The following is a 20,938-nucleotide window of genomic DNA, read 5'->3' on the forward strand; positions in this document are numbered from 1 at the left end:
GCTGCCTGGTCCCATTAATGTAGAACAGGTACCAATCTCCCAAAGGCAGCATTAAAGGTGATACCTATGTTGCAACCGTGACTTCCATTTTAAAAGTACTTCATTGTAAACCGCTTTGGAACAACCTGATGTCATGAAAGGCGCTCAAGATTATCTATCTTTTCTTCATTCTTCCTCGATTTCCTTCTTTCCTTCATTCTTTTTTTTCTTTTGTTGTATTTTTCTTTCCTTATTTCTTTCTTTCCCTCTTTCCTTCCTTCATTCTGTCTTTCCCGATTTTGTTTTGGTCATTTCCCCGTAGCCCAAGTTGCCCAATCTGTGAGGAGACTGCCTACCATGCACAGCTCTCCACTGCCCCCTCCTGCTGGCTGCAGAGATTGCGAGGGGGAAATGATTGCCGGATGTCTGACTGTATTTCCTGCACGATTCTGATCCCGTCCGAGCTACGCATAATCTGATTGTGTCTGTCTATGTCTGAAACCTACAGCCAAAGGCAGCATTTCATCAAAACCGGTTTGATTCCCTGTTGAAACATCTCCTGGCCGATTAACAGACGCACGGGGCAGGACTGATGTTACTTTCTTAAATCAAACCAATTTTTGCGACACAAGTGGGCTTGATCGTAGTTTAATTTTAAATTGAGAAACCCAGGACCAACACAGGCTGCAGATCAGAACCGCATTTGAAAATAAAATCCAGAAGTCCTGGGGAGATGACATCAAACTTGGGTTTGAAAGGAATGGTGATTGAGGGAGGGGAGAGAGGAAGAGTGAGTGAGGGGGAGAGTGAGGGGGAGAGTGAGGGAGAGAGGGAGGGGGAGAGTGAGGAAGAGATAGTGAGGGAAGGGGGAGAGTAAGGGAGGGGAGAGAGGAAGAATGAGGGAGGGGAGAGAGGAAGAGTGAGGGAGGGGAGGGAGAGGGAGGGGGAGAGTGAGAGGGAGGGGGAGAGTGAGGGAGGAGGGAGAGTGAGGGAGGGGAGAGAGGAAGAGTGAGGGAGGGGCAGAGAGAGTGAGGGAGAGAGAGGGAGAGAGAGGGAGGGGGTAGAATGAGGGAAGGGGAGAGTGAGGGAGGGGGAGAGTGAGGGAGGGGGGAGAGTGATGGAAGGGGAGAGAGAGAGTGACAGAGGAGGTGAGTGGGGGAGGGGAGAGTGAGGGAGGGGAGAGTGGGGAGAGGGGAGAGATCTGGATTTGGAGTCTAGGGGAATTCGGAAAACAGGCCAAAGTACTATGGATGAAAGAGACTGCAACGTTATACTGAGTGTGCAGCTCCCAGGGTGTGCAGACCATCGACACTGGTCAATCTGCCCCATATTTGGAGTTAGCTAAAGACTTGCATTTATATAGAGCCTTTTACCACCTTAGGACATCTCAGAGGGCTTTGCACCAAATGAAGTACTTTTGGAGTGTAGTCACTGTTGTAATATAGGAAACGCAACAGCCAACTAGCGCACAGCAAGCTCCAACAAACAGCAATGTGATAATGATCCAGATAATCTGTTTTTGTGATGTTGATTGAAGGATAACTATTGACCCCAGGACATCGGGGAAAACTCCCCTGCTCTTCTTCGAAATAGTACCATGGGATCTTTTACATCCACCTGAGAGAGCAGACGGGGCCTCAGTTTAACGTTTCATCCAAAAGTCGGCACCTCCGACAGTGCAGCACTCCCTCAGTACTGCCTCTCCGACAGTGCAGCACTCCCTCAGTACTGCCCCTCCGACAGTGCAGCACTCCCTCAGTACTGCCCCTCCGACAGTGCAGCACTCCCTCAGTACTGCCCCTCCGACAGTGCGGCGCTCCCTCAGTACTGCCCCTCCGACAGTGCGGCGCTCCCTCAGTACTGCCCCTCCGACAGTGCAGCACTCCCTCAGTACTGCCCCTCCGACAGTGCGGCGCTCCCTCAGTACTGCCCCTCCAACAGTGCGGCGCTCCCTCAGTACTGCCCCTCCGACAGTGCGGCGCTCCCTCAGTACTGCCCCTCCGACAGTGCGGCACTCCCTCAGTACTGCCCCTCCGACAGTGCGGCGCTCCCTCAGTACTGCCCCTCCGACAGTGCAGCGCTCACTCAGTACTGCACTGGGAGTGTCAGCCTAGATTTATGTGCTCAAGTCTCTGGAGTGAGACTGGAACCCACAACCTTCTGACTCCGAGGTGAATGAGCTGCCCACTGAGTCACGGCCGACACCTAAATTCATCATCGTGAGATTTAGACGGTACACAAAACTCCCAATTTACCCCCCTCCTTTCCTGAAGGCACGGATTGTCGTTCAGGTCCAGTTCTACAGGGAGCTAACCCCTGAGTGAATCCCGAGAGCGAGTGTGAAGGGGGACTTCGAAGCATACCCTCCTGGTGATCTCTCCCAACATCCACACCATCCAGTTGGGGGGTGCCAGGGTGTCACGGCAAATTGACAGGAGCAGGAAGTATAACTGATTGACCCCTCAGTAACCCAGGGCTGCAGAGACCAATCATAAGAATATAACAACGGATGAAATAGGAGCAGGAGTCGGCCATTTGGCCCCTCGAGCCTGCCCCGCCATTCAATAAGATCATGGCTGATCTGATCTTGGCCTCAACTCCACTTCCCTGCCCACTCCCCATATCCCTTGACTCCGTTATCGTTCAAAAATCTGTCTACCTCCACCTTAAATATATTCATTGACCCAGCCTCCACAGCTCTCTGGGGCAGAGCACCCTCTGAGAGAAGAAATTCCTCCACATCTCCGTTTTAAATGGGTGACCCCTTATTCTGAAACTCTGCCCCTAGTTCTAGATTCTAGAGGGGAAACATCCTCTCTGCATCTACCCTGTCAAACCCCCTCAGAATCTTGTACGTTTCAATAAGATCACCTCTCATTCTTCTAAACTCCAATGAGTAGAGGCCCAACCTGCTCAACCTTTCTTCATAAGACAACCCCTTCATCTCCGGAATCAACCGAGTGAACCTTCTCTGAACTGCCTCCAATGCAGGTATATCCTTCCTTAAATACGGAAACTAAATCTGCTCCCACCGCCCTTCCAGGCAGCGCGTTCCCAATACAACAACTCGCTGCGTAAAAACATTCTCCTCACCTCCCCCTCTGGTCCTTTTGCCAATTGCCGTCAATCTGTGTCCCTCTGGTTATCGAGCCTCTTGCCCCTGGGACCAGTTTCTCCTAATTCACTCTATCAAAACCTGTCATGATTTTGAATGCCTCTACTAAATCTCCCCTTAACCTTCTCTGCCATAAGGAGAACAAGCCCAGCTTCTCCCCTCTCTCCTTGAAAGGTCTTCATTTCTTTGACGATGTGTTGACGCTGCCTCTGCCACTGGCATTACCCTTGGTCTTGTCCGAGCCCTTTGCCTCCTGTCGCTCGCTTCACCCGCGGGCTTCCGCTGACCCTTGTACTGCCCTCACCGACGTGTCACACGCTGCGAGACTCAACTCTGCCGGGCTCCCCCCCCCCCGCCCCCCTGGACAGGGGGGCAATCCCACCCAGACACTGCCCTCTCCGTCGAGTGATGCAGGGAGCGATATGTCTCACCTCACCGCTACTTTACTACAACACAGGGAATCCCACCCCACTACCGCACACCTCCCCCACAACAATAGATTCAAACCCTGGCCCTATTCCATCGTTGTCCGCACAAGACTGGGACCGATAGAGTTTGGTGGGGTCAGGGTATCTGTTAGGTGTGGAAGAACTCCAAAAGACTGAATACTGTGACCTTAGTCTCTTTAATACAACTCAAGAGTGTCTAAGCAACATGGCAGACAACCTTTTATACTCCCTTGCACGAGGTGTGCAGGTGACCCTTGGGCCTCCAACAGTTGCGCCCTCTGGTGGCAAGTCTTACACAGTTACAGTGTTTACATACATAACAGTATCCAGTAATGTGGAGCAAAGGCGAATGATTGGGGTCAAGATCAGCCATGATTTAACCGAGTGGTGGAAGAGCTCGAAGGGCTGAATCACCAAGTATTTACAGCGCAGAAACAGGCCATTCTAGAACTAGGGGGCACAGCCTCAAAATACGGGGAGCCAATTTAAAACCGAGTTGAGAAGGAATTTCTTCTCCCAGAGGGTTGTGAATCTGTGGAATTCTCTGCCCAAGGAAGCAGTTGAGGCTAGCTGATTGAATGTATTCAAGTCACAGATAGATAGATTTTTAACCAATAAGGGAATTAAGGGTTATGGGGAGCGGGCGGGTAAGTGGAGCTGAGTCCACGGCCAGATCAGCCATGATCTTTTTGAATGGCGGAGCAGGCTCGAGGGGCTAGATGGCCTACTCCTGTTCCTAATTCTTATGTTCTTATGTTCATTCGGCCTAACTGCTCCATGTCAGTTATAATGTGTGCACCAGTGAGGAATACTTTGGTTCTGTCTTCACGAAGGAAGACACAAATAACTTTCTGGAAATACTAGGGGACCGAGGCTCTAGCGAGAAGGAGGAACTGAAGGAAATCCTTATTAGTCAGGAAATTGTGTTAGGGAAATTGATGGGATTGAAGGCTGATAAATCCCCAGGGCCTGATAGTCTGCATCCCAGAGCACTGAAGGAAATGGCCCTAGAAATAGTGGATGCATTGGTGATCATTTTCCAACAGTCTATCGACTCTGGATCAGTTGCTATGGACTGGAGGGTAGCTAATGTAACGCCACTTTTTAAAAAAAGGAAGGAGAGAGAAAATGGGGAATTATAGACCGGTTAGCCTGACATCGGTAGTGGGGAAAATGTTGAAATCAATTATTAAAGATGAAATAGCAGTGCATTTGGAAACAGTGACAGGATCGGTCCAAGTCAGCATGGATTTATGAAAGGGAAATCATGCTTGACAAATCTTCTAGAAATTTTTGAGGATATAACTAGTAGAGTGGACAAGGGAGAACCAGTGGATGTGGTGTATTTGGATTTTCAAAAGGCTTTTGACAAGGTCCCACGCAAGAGATTTGTGTGCAAAATTAAAGCGCATGGTATTGGGGATAATGTACTGACGTGAATAGAGAACTGGTTGGCAGACAGGAAGCAGAGAGTCGGGATAAACAGGTCCTTTTCAGACTGGCAGGCAGTGACTAGTGGGGTGCCGCAGGGCTCAGTGCTGGGACCCCAGCTATTTACAATATACATCAATGATTTAGATGAAGGAATTGATTGTAATATCTCCAAGTTTGCAGATGACACTAAACTGGGTGGAGGTGTGAGCTGTGAGGAGGATGCTAAGAGGCTGCAGGGTGACTTGGACAGGTTAGGTGAGTGGGCAAATGCATAGCAGATGCAGTATAATGTGGATAAATGTGAGGTTATCCACTTTGGTGGCAAAAAACATGAAGGCAGAATATTATCTAAATGGTGGCAGATTAGGAAAAGGGGAGGTGCAACGAGACCTGGGTGTAATGGTACATCAGTCATTGAAAGTTGGCATGCAGGTACAGCATGCGGTGAAGAAGGCAAATGGTATGTTGGCCTTCATAACAAGGGGATTTGAGTATAGGAGCAGGGAGGTCTTACTGCACTTGTACAGGGCCTTGGTGAGGCCTCACCTGGAATATTGTGTTCAGTTTTGGTCTCCTAATCTGAGGATAATGTTCTTGCTATTGAGGAAGTGCAGCGAAGGTTCACCAAACAGGTGATGGCAGGACTGACATATGAGGAAAGACTGGATCGACTGGGCCTGTATTCACTGGAGTTTAGAAGAATGAGAGGGGATGTCATAGAAATCTATAAAAATTTGACAGTGAGTGGACAGGTTTGATGCAGGAAGAATGTTCCCGATGTCAGGGGACATAGTTTAAGGATAAGGGGTAAGCTGTTTAGGACCGAGAGGAGGAGAAACTTCTTCACTCAGAGAGTTGTGAACCTGTGGAATTCTCTACTGCAGAGAGTTGTTGATGCCAGTTCATTGGATATATTCAAGAGGGAGTTAGATGAGGCCTTTACGGATTAAGGGATCAAGGGGTATGGAGAGAAAACAGGAAAGGGGTACTGAGGTGAATGATCAGCCATGATCTTATTGAATGGTAGTGCAGGCTCGAAGGGCCAAATGACCTACTCCTGCACCTATTTTTTATGTTTCTATGTTTCTATGGATGCTCACAGTGTTGAGTTGTGAGTGGCTTAGCCAGTCACATGATAGTCACAAGACTCAATAAAACCCCAGCCAGTTGGGGCAGGTGGTTGTGAGCCTGGTGGATGAACTGGTAATGTGTAGTGTGATTGTTAAACCTTTGCTAATAAACCAACTGGTTCTTAATAGCAATGTTGTTGTGAATTCTTAAGCAAAGAACCCATGAAGCAAATACATTACACTGGTGTTTATGCTCCACACCAGCCCCCTCCCATCCCTCTCCATCTCACCCCATCACCATATCCTCCTATTCCTCTCTCCTCCATGTGTTTATCCAGCTTCCCCTTAAATGCATCGATACTATTCGCTTCAACCCCTCCCTGTGGCAGCGAGTTCCACATTCTCACCGCTCTCTGGGTAAAGAAGTTTCTCCTGAATTCCCTGTTGGGTTTATTACAGACTATCATATTGATGGCCCCTAGTTCTGTCAAACGCTGTATCAAGATATCTATCAGCTCACCCCTCAGCCTTCTGTTTTCTAGCCTATTCAGTCTTTCCGAGGTTACACCTGTTCGCAGTGTTCAACATGGACTCAATGAGTCAGATTTTTGGGATCATTGAAACGAATGGAAGGTAAATCAGCGGGGAGGTTTCCACGCTAACCCCTGGCCAGAATAACCCCCCCCACAAACAGCAAAGACAGATGTCTACCCCAATCATCATCATCATAGGTGGTCCCTCGAACGAGGATGACTTGCTTCCACATGAGTTCACAGATGCTTCAGTGAAGGACCCGATATTCCAGATCCTGAACTCCAGAAGTGGAAGATGCCCTGTGCGTGGATTGTTTTAACGTGGGGTGGCCGTTGCACACCAGCCACCACACGGGCTTGACAGAGCGAGGTCTTGGTCCAGTGGCAAGGATTAACCAGGACGACCAGAGACCAGCTCTGCTGCACGGACCTGGTGCGCACACATAAGAACATAAGAACATAAGAACATAAGAATTAGGAACAGGAGTAGGCCATCTAGCCCCTCGAGCCTGCTCCACCATTCAACAAGATCATGGCTGATCTGGCCGTGGACTCAGCTCCACTTACCCGCCCGCTCCCCATAACCCGTAATTCCCTTATTGGTTAAAAATCTATCTCTCTGTGATTTGAATACATTCAATGAGCTAGCCTCAACTGCTTCCTTGGGCAGAGAATTCCACAGATTCACAACCCTCTGGGAGAAGAAATTCCTTCTCAACTCAGTTTTAAATTGGCTCCCCCTGTATTTTGAGGCTGTGCCCCCTAGTTCTAGTCTCCCCGACCAGTGGAAACAACCTCTCTGCCTCTATCTTGTCTATCCCATTCATTATTTTAAATGTTTCTATAAGATCACCCCTCATCCTTCTGAACTCCAACGAGTAAAGACCCAGTCTACTCAATCTATCATCATAAGGTAACCCCCTCATCTCCGGAATCAGCCGAGTCAATCGTCTCTGTACCCACTCCAAAGCTAGTATATCCTTCCTTCAGTAAGGCGACCAAAACTGCACGCAGTACTCGAGGTGCGGCCTCACCAATACCCTATACAGTTGCAGCAGGACATCCCTGCTTTTGTACTCCATCCCTCTCGCAATGAAGGCCAACATTCCATTCGCCTTCCTGATTACCTGCTGCACCTGCAAACTAACTTTTTGGGATTCATGCACAAGGACCCCCAGGTCCCTTTGCACCTCAGCATGTTGTAATTTCTCCCCATTCAAATAATATTCCCTTTTACTGTTTTTTTTTTCCCCAAGGTGGATGACCTCACACTTTCCGACATTGTATTCCATCTGCCAAACCTTAGCCCATTCACTTAACCTATCCAAATCTCTTTGCAGCCTCTCTGTGTCCTCTACACAACCCGCTTTCCCACTTATCTTTGTGTCATCTGCAAATTTTATTACACTACACTCTGTCCCCTCTTCCAGGTCATCTATGCATATTGTAAACAGTTGTGGTCCCAGCACCGATCCCTGTGGCACACCACTAACCACCGATTTCCAACCCAAAAAGGAACCATTTATCCCGACTCTCTGCTTTCTGTTCGCCAGCCAATTCTCTATCCATGCTAATACATTTCTTCTGACTCCGTGTACCTTGATTTTCTGCAGTAACCTTTTGTGTGGCACTTTATCGAATGCCTTTTTTAAATCTAAATACACCACATCCATCGGTACACCTCTATCCACCATGCTCGTTATATCCTCAAAGAATTCCAGTAAATTAGTTAAACATGATTTCCCCTTCATGGATCCATGTTGCGTCTGCTTGATTGCACCATTTCTATCTAGATGTCCCACTATTTCTTCCTCAATGATAGGTTCAAACATTTTCCCCACTACAGATGTTAAACTAACCGGCCTATAGTTACCTGCCTTTTGTCTGCCCCCTTTTTTAAACAGAGGCGTTACATTAGCTGCTTTCCAATCCGCTGGTACCTCCCCAGAAAATTTTAACGAATTATAACGACTGCATCTGCTATAACTTCCGCCATCTCTTTTAATACCCTGGGATTCATTTCATCAGGACCAGGGGACTTGTCTACCTTGAGTCCCATTAGCCTGTCCAGCACTACCCCCCTAGTGATAGTGATTGTCTCAAGGTCCTCCCTTCCCACATTCCCTTGACCAGCAATTTTTGGCATGGTTTTTGTGTTTTCCACTGTGAAGACCGAAGCAAAATAATTGTTTAAGGTCACAGCCATTTCCACATTTCCCATTATTAAATCCCCCTTCTCATCTTCTAAGGGACCAACATTTACTTTAGTCACGCTTTTCCGTTTTATATATCTGTAAAAGTTTTTACTCTCTGTTTTTATGTTTTGCGCAAGTTTACCTTCGTAATCTATCTTTCCTTTTTTTATTGCTTTTTTAGTCATTCTTTGCTGTTGTTTAAAATTTTCCCAATCTTCTAATTTCCCACTAACCTTGACCACCTTATACGCATTGGTCTTTAATTTGATACTCTCCTTTATTTCCTTGGTTATCCACGGCTGGTTATCCCTTCTCTTACCGCCCTTCTTTTTCACTGGAATATATTTTTGTTGCGCACTATGAAAGAGCTCCTTAAAAGTCCTCCACTGTTCCTCAATTGTGCCACCGTTTAGTCTGTGTTTCCAGTCAACTTTAGCCAACTCTGCCCTCATCCCACTGTAGTCCCCTTTGTTTAAGCATAGTGCGCTCGTTTCTGACACAACTTCCTCACCCTCAATTTGTATTACAAATTCAACCATACTGTGATCACTCATTCCGAGAGGATCTTTTACTAGGAGATCATTTATTTTTCCTGTCTCATTACACAGGACCAGATCTAAGATAGCTTGCTCCCTTGTAGGTTCTGTAACATACTGTTCTAAGAAACAATCCCGTATGCATTCTATGAATTCCTCCTCCAGGCTACCCCGTGCAATTTGATTTGACCAATCGATATGTAGGTTAAAATCCCCCATGACTACTGCCGTTACTTTTTCACATGCCTCCATTATTTCCTTGATTATTGTCCGCCCCACCGTGAAGTTATTATTTGGGGGCCTATAAACTACGCCCACCAGTGACTTTTTCCCCTTACTATCTCTAATCTCCACCCACAATGATTCAACATTTTGTTCATTAGAGCCAATATCGTCTCTCACAACTGCCCTGATATCATCCTTTATTAACAGAGCTACCCCACCTCCTTTCCCTCCTTGTCTTTCTTTCCGAATCGTCAGATACCCCTGTATGTTTAATTCCCAGTCTTGGCCACCCTGCAACCATTTTTCTGTAATGGCCACCAAATCATACCCATTTGTAATGATTTGTGCCGTCAACTCATTTACTTTATTTCGAATGCTGCGTGCGTTTAGGTAGAGTGTTTTAATCCTAGTTTTTAAACCATGATTTTTAGTTTTGATCCTTCCTGCCGCCCCTTTATATTCAGTGGCCCTTTTTGTATTTTGCCTTGGATTTCTCTGCCCTCCACTTTTATTCATCTCCTTTCTGTCTTTTGCTTTTGTCTCCTTTTTGTTTCCCTCTGTCTCCCTGCATTGGTTCCCATCCCCCTGCCATATTAGTTTAACTCCTCCCCAACAGCACTAGCAAACACTCCCCCTAGGACATTGGTTCCGGTCCTGCCCAGGTGCAGACCGTCCGGTTTGTACTGGTCCCACCTCCCCCAGAACCGGTTCCAATGTCCCAGGAATTTGTATCCCTCCCTGCTGCACCACTGCTCAAGCCACGTATTCATCTGAGCTATCCTGCGATTCCTGCTCTGACTAGCACGTGGAACTGGTAGCAATTCCAAGATTACTACTTTTGAGGTCCTACGCTTTAATTTAGCTCCTAGCTCCTTAAATTCGTCTCGTAGGACCTCATCCCTTTTTTTTAACCTATATCGTTGGTCCCAATGTGCACCACGACAACTGGCTGTTCACCCTCCCTTTTCAGAATGTCCTGCACCCGCTCCGAGACATCCTTGACCCTTGCACCAGGGAGGCAACATACCATCCTGGAGTCTGGGTTGCGGCCGCAGAAACGCACACATATCACAGTGTGGGCTGACCCGTGCTGCCCCTGGGCCATCGGCCCCATACCCTCATTCGCCGCACTTCCGCCACAATCTCTCGCCGCAAATCTGCCACAAAATGTGAAGCTGGCCACACAGTGAGTGACTGGGAGCTGTGTTCAGTGTATTCACAGGGACCTGGCGGCTCGCAATATCCTCCTGTCCGAAAACAATGTGGTGAAGATCTGCGACTTCGGGCTCGCCAGAGATATCTACAAGGACCCCGACTACGTGCGCAAGGGAAACGTAAGTAGACGGTCTGAGGCAACTAACCAGTGACCTTGTTGGGCGAGGGTCATTGGGGTTAGGGAACCAAGGCGGGTACCTTGAAATCGAGGAAGACTTGCTTCCACTCCTGAAGTGAGTTCTCAGGTGACTGAACAGTCCAATACAGGAATTACAGTCTCTGTCACAGGTGGGACAGACAGTGGTTGAAGGAAAGGGTGGGTGGGGAGTCTGGTTTGCCGCACGCTTCTTCCGCTGCCTGCGCTTGCTTTCTGCATGCTCTCGGCGACGAGACTCGAGGAGCTCAGTGCCCTCCTGGATGCTCTTCCTCCACTTAGGGTAGGGAGTTGAGGAGAACTATTTTCACCCAGAGGGTGGTGGGGGTCTGGAACTCACTGCCTGAAATGGTGGTAGAGGCAGGAACCCTCACCACATTTAAAAGTGCTTGGATGTGCACCTGAAGTGCCGTAACCTACAGGGCTACGGACCAAGAGCTAGAAAGTGGGATTAGGCTGGGTAGCTCTTGGTCGTCCGGCGCGGACACGATGGGCCGAATGGCCTCCTTCTGTGCCGTAAATATCTATTCTTCTATGCTTCTACACACGTAGGTTATGAACTAATTGAATGGCGGAACAGGCTCAAGGGGCTGAACGGCCTCCTCCTGTTCAAATGTTATTATCCTGGGCACAAGGGGGAGCAAGTGCCCACTACACACAAAGTCCTGTGGTTAGACCTGTCTCTCCAAATGTTGCGGCTTCCAAAAGGAAGACTTTGTACCCTGATAGCTAAGCTTTTTCACAATGAGAATTTTCATGCATTTTCATAAAGTTTCATTTAAATAATAATTACTTGTTTGTTTAAAGGCAATAACTTGATCATTGCCTGGAGTGAGATTGATAGCTCTTTGCTGGGTAAGGGTTACAGAACCAAGGCGGGTTAAGATACAGATCAGCCATGGACTAACAATGGCGGAACCAGCTCGAGGGGCTGAATGGCCTCTTCCTGTTCCGGTGTAACAGGCTCGAGGGGCTGAATGGGCATCCTCCTGTTCCTGTGTAACAGGCTCGAGGGGCTGAATGGCCTCCTCCTGTTCCTGTGTAACAGGCTCGAGGGGCTGAATGGCCTCTTCCTGTTCCTGTGTAACAGGCTCGAGGGGCTGAATGGCCTCATCCTGTTCCTGTGTAACAGGCTCGAGGGGCTGAATGGCCTCCTCCTGTCCCTGTGTAACAGACTCGAAGGGCTGAATGGGCCTCCTCCTGTTCCTGTGTAACAGGCTCGAGGGGCTGAATGGCCTCCTCCTGTTCCTGTGTAACTGGCTCGAGGGGCTGAATGGCCTCCTCCTGTTCCTGGATAATGGTCCCCAAAGCTGTCCCCCACTAGGGGTTTTCCTCACCTGGTGTCTGGGTCTGTCGTAGACCCATTGATAGACATTGATCGCTGTGATTGGTCAACGACTCCATTAGCGTTTGGTCGTGGGATTCCCAGGATGGGAGATGTTGAACTAGATGGATTAGAGTGATGGATAAATAATCCAGCGAATGTGAGTTCATATCCCACCACTTTCAATTCATTTTTTTAAAATCTGTAAATAAAAAGTTGGGATCAGTAAAAGTGACCGTGAGTCTGTTGGATTGCGATAAAAACCCAACTGGAAGGAAACCTGCCGTCCTTACCCGGGCTGGGCCGAGAGGTGACTCCCGTCCCACACCAACGTGCTTTGACCCTTAACCTCCCGCTGAAGTGTCCGAGCGAGACTCTCGGTTTGTGTCAAACCCTCTCCCAGCGGTTCCAGAAGGCCCCACCCCCATCTTCTCAGGGCAACTTGGGATGGGCAATAAATGCCGGCCTTGGAGCGACCCCCTCATCCCGAGGCAGGTTCAAATGCTGTACTCTGCATCTAACCCCGTGCTGTACCTGCCCTGGGAGTGTTTGTTGGGACAGTGTAGAGGGAGCTTTACTCTGCATCTAACCCCGTGCTGTACCTGTCCTGGGAGTGTTTGTTGGGACAGTGTAGAGGGAGCTTTACTCTGCATCTAACCCCGTGCTGTACCTGCCCTGGGAGTGTTTGATGGGACAGTGCAGAGGGAGCTTTACTCTGCATCTAACCCCGTGCTGTACCTGCCCTGGGAGTGTTTGATGGGACAGTGTAGAGGGAGCTTTACTCTGTATCTAATCCCCTGTACCTGCCCTGGGAGTGTTTGATGGGACAGTGTAGAGGGAGCTTTACTCTGTATCTAACCCCGTGCACCTGCCCTGGGAGTGTTTGTTGGGACAGTGTAGAGGGAGCTTTACTCTGCATCTAACCCCGTGCTGTACCTGCCCTGGGAGTGTTTGTTGGGACAGTGTAGAGGGAGCTTTACTCTGCATCTAACCCCGTGCTGTACCTGCCCTGGGAGTGTTTGATGGGACAGTGCAGAGGGAGCTTTACTCTGCATCTAACCCCGTGCTGTACCTGCCCTGGGAGTGTTTGATGGGACAGTATAGAGGGAGCTTTACTCTGTATCTAATCCCCTGTACCTGCCCTGGGAGTGTTTGATGGGACAGTGTAGAGGGAGCTTTACTCTGTATCTAACCCCGTGCACCTGCCCTGGGAGTGTTTGTTGGGACAGTGTAGAGGGAGCTTTACTCTGCATCTAACCCCGTGCTGTACCTGCCCTGGGAGTGTTTGATGGGACAGTGTAGAGGGAGCTTTACCCTGTATCTAACCCATGCTGTACCTGCCCTGGGAGTGTTTGATGGGACAGTGTAGAGGGAGCTTTACTCTGTATCTAACCCCGTGCACCTGCCCTGGGAGTGTTTGATGGGACAGTGTAGAGGGAGCTTTACTCTGTATCTAACCTCCTGTACCTGCCCTGGGAGTGTTTGATGGGACAGTGTAGAGGGAGCTTTACTCTGTATCTAACCCGTGCTGTACCTGCCCTGGGAGTGTTTGATGGGACAGTGTAGAGGGAGCTTTACTCTGTATCTAACCCGTGCTGTACCTGCCCTGGGAGTGTTTGATGGGACAGTGTAGAGGGAGCTTTACTCTGTATCTAACCCCTTGTACCTGCCCTGGGAGTGTTTGATGGGACAGTGTAGAGGGAGCTTTACTCTGTATCTAACCCGTGCTGTACCTACTCTGGGAGTGAAGGAATATTTCTGGATAAACTTGTGACTGGTTTTTGACGGGTCGAAGACATTGACTGACCAAAGGACGGAGGTTTACTCCTGATTTTAACTGTTTGTTTCAGGCCAGACTGCCGCTAAAGTGGATGGCTCCGGAGAGCATCTTTGATAAAGTATACACCACTCAGAGTGACGTGTGGTCGTTTGGAGTCCTCCTGTGGGAAATCTTCTCTCTGGGTAAATCACAGTTACCGTTCTGTGGCTTGTCTGAAAGAGGCTGTGAGCCGGGGAGGATCAATCACGGGGCAGATTAACCGCTGGGTGAATTGGGACGGAGTAACCGTGTGGTGGACTAAACTTTGGCGGATTGGGGGGGATTAACCGTGGGGAGGATTAACCGCAGGGGGGGATTAACCGTGGGGGGTATTAACCGCGGGGGGATTAACCCTGGGGGGAATTGGGGAGGATTAACCGCGGGAAGGATTAACTGCGGGGGGATTAACAGTGGGGGGAATTAACCGCTGGGCGGATTGGGGCGGATTAACCGTGGGGGGGAGGGGATTAACCGCGGGGGGGGAATTAACGGCCGGGGGCGAATTAACCGCGGGAGGGGATGGGCTGCAGCCACAGGCCCACCAAATAAATGTAGAAAAAAAATATAAGGCCTCCCACACAGGTTGCATAGGATAGACAATGAGAGTATAAACAAGACAGAGAAAAATATTGATTATTGGCGGAACATGTACATATAGGAAGTCTCGCAATGTTATCTTGCAAAATATCTACAGGATATATACTTGCTTATACAGGTTAGATTCACTTATTTATACCTATATACAGAAATACCTATATACACTAATGTACCTATATACAAATGCATCCCAGGGTATTAAAAGAGATGGCGGAAGTTATAGCAGATGCATTCGTTATAATTTACCAAAATTCTCTGGACTCTGGGGAGGTACCAGCGGATTGGAGAGCAGCTAATGTAACGCCTCTGTTTAAAAAAGGGGGCAGACAAAAGGCAGGTAACTATAGGCCGGTTAGTTTAACATCTGCAGTGGGGAAAATGCTTGAAGCTATCATGAAGGAAGAAATAGCGGGACATCTAGATAGAAATAGTGCAATCAAGCTGAAGCAACATGGATTCATGAAGGGGAAATCATGTTTAACTAATTTACTGGAATTCTTTGAGGATATAACGGGAATGTGGATAGACGTGTACCGATGGATGTGGTGTATTTAGATTTCCAAAAGGCATTTGATAAGGTGCCACACAAAAGGTTACTGCAGAAGATAAAGGTATGTGGGGTCAGTGGAAATGTATTAGCATGGATAGAGAATTGGCTGGCTAACAGAAAGCAGAGAGTCGGGATAAATTGGTCCTTTTCTGGTTGGAAATCGGTGGTTAGTGGTGTGCCACAGGGATCGGTGCTGGGACCACAACTGTTTACAATATACATAGATGACCTGGAAGAGGGGACAGAGTGTAGTGTAACAAAATTTGCAGATGACACAAAGATTAGTGGGAAAGCGGGTTGTGTAGAGGACACAGAGAGGCTGCAAAGAGATTTAGATAGGTTAAGCGAATGGGCTAAGGTTTGGCAGATGGAATACAATGTCGGAAAATGTGAGGTCATCAACCTTGGGAAAAAAAACAGTAAAAGGGAATATTATTTGAATGGGGAGAAATTACAACATGCTGTGGTGCAGAGGGACCTGGGGGTCCTTGTGTATGAATCCCAAAAAGTTAGTTTGCAGGTGCAGCAGGTAATCAGGAAGGCGAATGGAATGTTGGCCTTCATTGCGAGAGGGATGGAGTACAAAAGCAGGGAGGTCCTGCTGCAACTGTATAGGGTATTGGTGAGGCCGCACCTGGAGTACTGCGTGCAGTTTTGTTCATCTTACTTAAGGAAGGATATACTAGCCTTGGAGGGGGTACAGAGACGATAGACGATTCACTAGGCTGATTCCAGAGATGAGAGGGTTACCTTATGATGATAGGTTGAGTAGACTGGGTCTTTACTCGTTGGAGTTCAGAAGGATGAGGGGTGATCTTATAGAAACATTTAAAATAATGAAAGGGATAGACAAGATAGAGGCAGAGAGGTTGTTTCCACTGGTCGGGGAGACTAGAACTAGGGGGCACAGCCTCAAAATACGGGGGAGCCAATTTAAAACCGAGTTGAGAAGGAATTTCTTCTCCCAGAGGGTTGTGAATCTGTGGAATTCTCTGCCCAAGGAAGCAGTTGAGGCTAGCTCATTGAATGTATTCAAATCACAGATAGATAGATTTTTAACCAATAAGGGAATTAAAGGTTACGGGGAGCGGGCGGGTAAGTGGAGCTGAGTCCACGGCCAGATCAGCCATGATCTTTTTGCTCGAGGGGCTAGATGGCCTACTCCTATTCCTAATTCTTATCTTCTTATGTTCTTATGTACCTGTATACACTAATTTAACTATATACAGAAGTACCTATATACACTAGTGTACCTATATATACAGAAGCACCTATATACACTAATGTACCTATATACAAATGTACCTATATACACTAATGTAACTATATACAGAAGTACCTATGTACACTAATGTACCTATATACAAATGTACCTGTATACACTGATGTAACTATATACATAAATACCTATATACACTAATGTAACTATATACAAATGTACCTATGTACACTAATGTAACTATATATAGAAGTAACTATATACACTAATGTAACTATATACACTAATGTAACTATATACAGAAGTACCTATATACACTAAGGTAACTATGTACAGAAGTACCTATATACACTAGTGTACCTATACACACAGAAGTACCTATATACACTAATGTACCTATATACAAATGTAACTATATACAGAAGTGCCTATACACACGAATGTACCTATCTACAAATGTACCTATATACACTAACATACCTATATACAGAAGTACCCATATACACTGATGTACCTATATACACTAATGTACCAATATACAGAACAAAATATGTACTAGCCTGAGAGAAATTTGCATCTATGTATAGGAACCTAGTATTGCAATGTTACTTGAACCAGAATATATACCTACTTGAATCAGAATACATGCTTTCATTGTTGAATATACTGGCCTATGTTTTCATACTTAGAATCAGAATCATATACGTAATGTGACGAAGATGAGCAAAGATAACTATGGGCCCATTTGGATCAGTTTGCCCCAGGCCCATCGGGCCCTGAATCCGGCCCTGGGCTCCGTGAACTTGCTTTCACTGTACTGACTCCCCTCTCGTTCCAGGTGTCTCACCCTATCCCGGGGTCCAAATCAACGAGGAGTTCTGCCAGAGACTGCGGGAAGGCACCAGGATGCGGGCTCCGGAATACGCTACAGCGGAAATGTAATGCGAATGTGTCTTGGACCTCAAAATGATACCAGGGGCTCGAAGGGTTAGATTGTGAGGAGGGGTTGCACAGAGCGAGCCTGTGTTCCCTCGAATGTAGCAGATTCAGGGGTGATCGAATCGAGGTGTTGGAGATGATAGCCTCTCCCTATCTACCCTAATTTGGTCTGGTGGGGGCGGGGCGGGGTTGGGGGAGTCCAGAACAAGGGGGCGTAACCTTAAAATTAGAGCCCGGCCGTTCAGGGGTGGTGTCAGGAGCACTTCTTCACAATAAGGGTGGTGGGAATTGGGAACTCTCCCCCAAAACCTGTGGAGGCCGGGGGGGGGCAATAGAAAATCTCAAAACCGAGATTGGTAGATTTTTGTTGGGGTAGGGTATTAAGGGATACGGAACCAAGGCGGGGAGCTGGAGTTAAGATACAGATCAGCCATCATCGAATTGAATGATGGAACAGGTTCGACGGGCTGAATGTCCTCCTCCTTGTTCCTGTGGGCAGAGAATCCAGCATTCAGATTGTGTTACAGTGTGGTTTCATTAACTGTCAGAATATAACATGTATATAATCATAGAATCAAATGGCACAGGAGGAGGCCATTCGGCCCATCGCGCCCATGCAGGATCTGTGAAACAGCGATCCAATCAGTCCCACTCCCCCCGCTCTTTCCCCACAGCCCGGCAAATCTTTACTTTTCAAGTATTTATCCAATTCCCTTTTGAAAGTGATTATTGTATCTGCTCCCACCCACTATTCAGGCAGTGAATTCCAGATCGTATCCAGCCTGTACCTGCCCTGGGAGCTTTACTCTGTATCCAACCCCGTGCTGTACCTGCCCTGGGAGTCTTTGATGGGACAGTGTAGAGGGAGCTTTACTCTGTATCTAACCCTGTACTGCACCTGTCCTGGGAGTGTTTGATGGGACAGTGTAGAGGGAGCTTTACTCTATATCTAACCCATGCTGTACATGCCCTAGGAGTGTTTGATGGGACAGTGCAGAGGGAGCTTTACTCTGTATCTAACCTGTGCTGTACCTGCCCTGGGAGTGTTTGATGGGACAGTGTAGAGGGAGCTTTACTCTGTATCTAACCCATGCTGTATCTGCCCTGGGAGTGTTTGATGGGATAGTGTAGAGGGAGCTTTACTCTGTATCTAACCCGTGCTGTACCTGTCCCGCGAGTGTTTGGTGGGACAGTGTAGAGGGAGCTTTACTCTATATCTAACCTGTGCTGTACCTGCCCTGGGAGTGTTTGATGGGATAGTGGAGGGAGCTTTACTCTGTATCTAACCCCGTGCTGTACCTGCCCTGGGAGTGTTTGATGGGACAGTGTAGAGGGAGCTTTACTCTGTATCTAACCCATGATGTACCTGCCATGGGAGTGTTTGATGGGACAGTGTAGAGGGAGCTTTACTCTGTATCTAACCCCGTGCTGTACTGCCCTATGAGTGTTTGATAGGACAGTGTAGAGGGAGCTTTACTCTGTATCTAACCCATGATGTACCTGCCCTGGGAGTCAGAAGATTGTGGGTTCATCTCTCACACCAGAAACTTGAGCACAAAATTTGGGATGATACTCCCAGTGAAGTACTGAGGGTGTGCCGTACTGACGGAGGTGTGTTTTATAAGAACATAAGAAATAGGAACAGGAATAGGCCATACGGCCCCTCGAGCCTGCTCTACCATTCAATAAGATCATGGCTGATCTGATCATGGATTCAGCTCCACTTCCCTGCCAGTTCCTTTATCCTGTTATTGTTTATCTATCTCTGTCATAAATTTATTCAATATCCCAGCCCACAGCTCTCTGAGGCAGCGAATTCCACAGATTTACAATCCTCTGAGAGAAGAAATTCCTCCTCATAGTTTTAAATGGGAGGCCCCTTATTCTAAGATCATGCCCTCTAGTTCTAGTCTCCCCCATCAGTGGAAACATCCTCTCTGCATCCACCTTGTCAAGCCCCCTCATAATCTTATACATTTCGATAAGATCACCTCTCATTCTTCTGAATTCTGATGAGTAGAGGCCCAACCTACTCAACCTTTCCTCATAAGTCAACCCCCTCATCCCCAGAATCAAACTAATGAACCTTCTCTGAACTGCCTCCAAAGCAAGTATATCCTTTCGTAAATATGGAAACCAAAACTGTTCGCAGTGTTCCAGGTGTGGCCTCACCAATACCTTGTATAGCTGTACCAAGACTTCCCTGCTTTTATACTCCATCCCATTTGCAATAAAGGCCAAGATACCATTGGCCTTCCTGATCACTTGCTGTACCTGCATACTATCCTTTTGTGTTTCATGCACAAGTACCCTCAGGTCCCGCTGTACTGCGGCACTGTGCAATCTTTCTCCATTTAAATAGTAACTTAGAAACATAGAAACATAGAAAATAGGTGCAGGAGTAGGCCATTCGGCCCTTCGAGCCTGCACCACCATTCAATATGATCATGGCTGATCATTCACCTCAGTACCCCTTTCCTGCTTTCTCTCCATACCCCTTGATCCCTTTAGCCATAAGGGCCATATCTAACTCTCTCTTGAATATATCCAATGAACTGGCCTCAACAACTCTCTGCGGTAGGGAATTCCACAGGTTAACAACTCTCAGTGACGAAGTTCCTCCTCATCTCAGTCCTAAATGGCTTACTCTTTATCCTAAGACTGGCCCCTGGTTCTGGACTTCCCCAACATCAGGAACATTCTTCATGCATCTAACCTGTCCTGTCCCGTCAGAATCATATACGTTTCTATGAGATCCTCTCTCATCCTTCTAAACTCCAGTGAATACAGGCCCGATTGATCCAGTCTCTCCTCATATGTCAGTCCAGCCATCCCTGGAATCAGTCTGATGAACCTTCGCTGCACTCCCTCAATAGCAAGAACGTCCTTCCTCAGATTAGGAGACCAAAACTGGACACAATATTCCAGGTGAGGCCTCACCAAGGCCCTGTACAACTGCAGTAAGACCTCCCTGCTCCTATACTCAAATCCCCTAGCTATGAAGGCCAGCATACCATTTGCCTTCTTCACCACCTGCTGTACCTGCATGCCAACTTTCAATGACTGGTGAACCATGACACCCAGGTCTCGTTGCACCTCCCCTTTTCCTAATCTGCCACCATTCAGATAATATTCTGCTTTCGTGTTTTTGCCACCAAAGTGGATAACCTCACATTTATCCACATTATACTGCATCTGCCATGTATTTGCCCACTCACCTAACCTGTCCAAGTCACCCTGCAGCCTCTTAGCATCCTCCTCACAGCTCACACCGCCACCCAGTTTAGTGTCATCTGCAAACTTGAAGATATTACACTCAATTCCTTCATCCAATTCATTAATGTATATTGTAAAGAGCTGAGGTCCCAGCACTGAGCCCTGCGGCACTCCACTAGTCACAGCCTTACATTCCGAAAAGGACCCGTTTATCCCGACTCTCTGCTTCCTGTCTGCCAACCAGTTCGCTATCCACGCCAGTACATTACCCCCAATACCATGTGCTTTGATTTTGCACACCAATCTCTTATGTGGGACCTTGTCAAAGGCCTTTTGAAAGTCCAAATACACCACATCCACTGGTTCTCC

General features: G+C 47.6%; 1 protein-coding gene across 1 annotated transcript in view; it reads left to right on the forward strand.

The window, feature by feature from the left end:
* flt4 (fms related receptor tyrosine kinase 4) overlaps window positions 1-20,938 on the forward strand; it is a 355,428-nt gene that overhangs the window by 308,897 nt on the left and 25,593 nt on the right. Inside the window, exons 22-24 of the mRNA XM_070877096.1 lie at window positions 10,748-10,870; window positions 14,080-14,191; window positions 17,253-17,352. Of these exons, the coding sequence (XP_070733197.1) occupies window positions 10,748-10,870; window positions 14,080-14,191; window positions 17,253-17,352 (335 nt within the window). The remainder of the gene's footprint in view (window positions 1-10,747; window positions 10,871-14,079; window positions 14,192-17,252; window positions 17,353-20,938) is intronic.

This window comes from Pristiophorus japonicus, chromosome 4 (assembly GCF_044704955.1).
Source record: "Pristiophorus japonicus isolate sPriJap1 chromosome 4, sPriJap1.hap1, whole genome shotgun sequence".
In the NCBI taxonomy this organism is placed as follows: Eukaryota; Metazoa; Chordata; class Chondrichthyes; family Pristiophoridae; genus Pristiophorus; species Pristiophorus japonicus.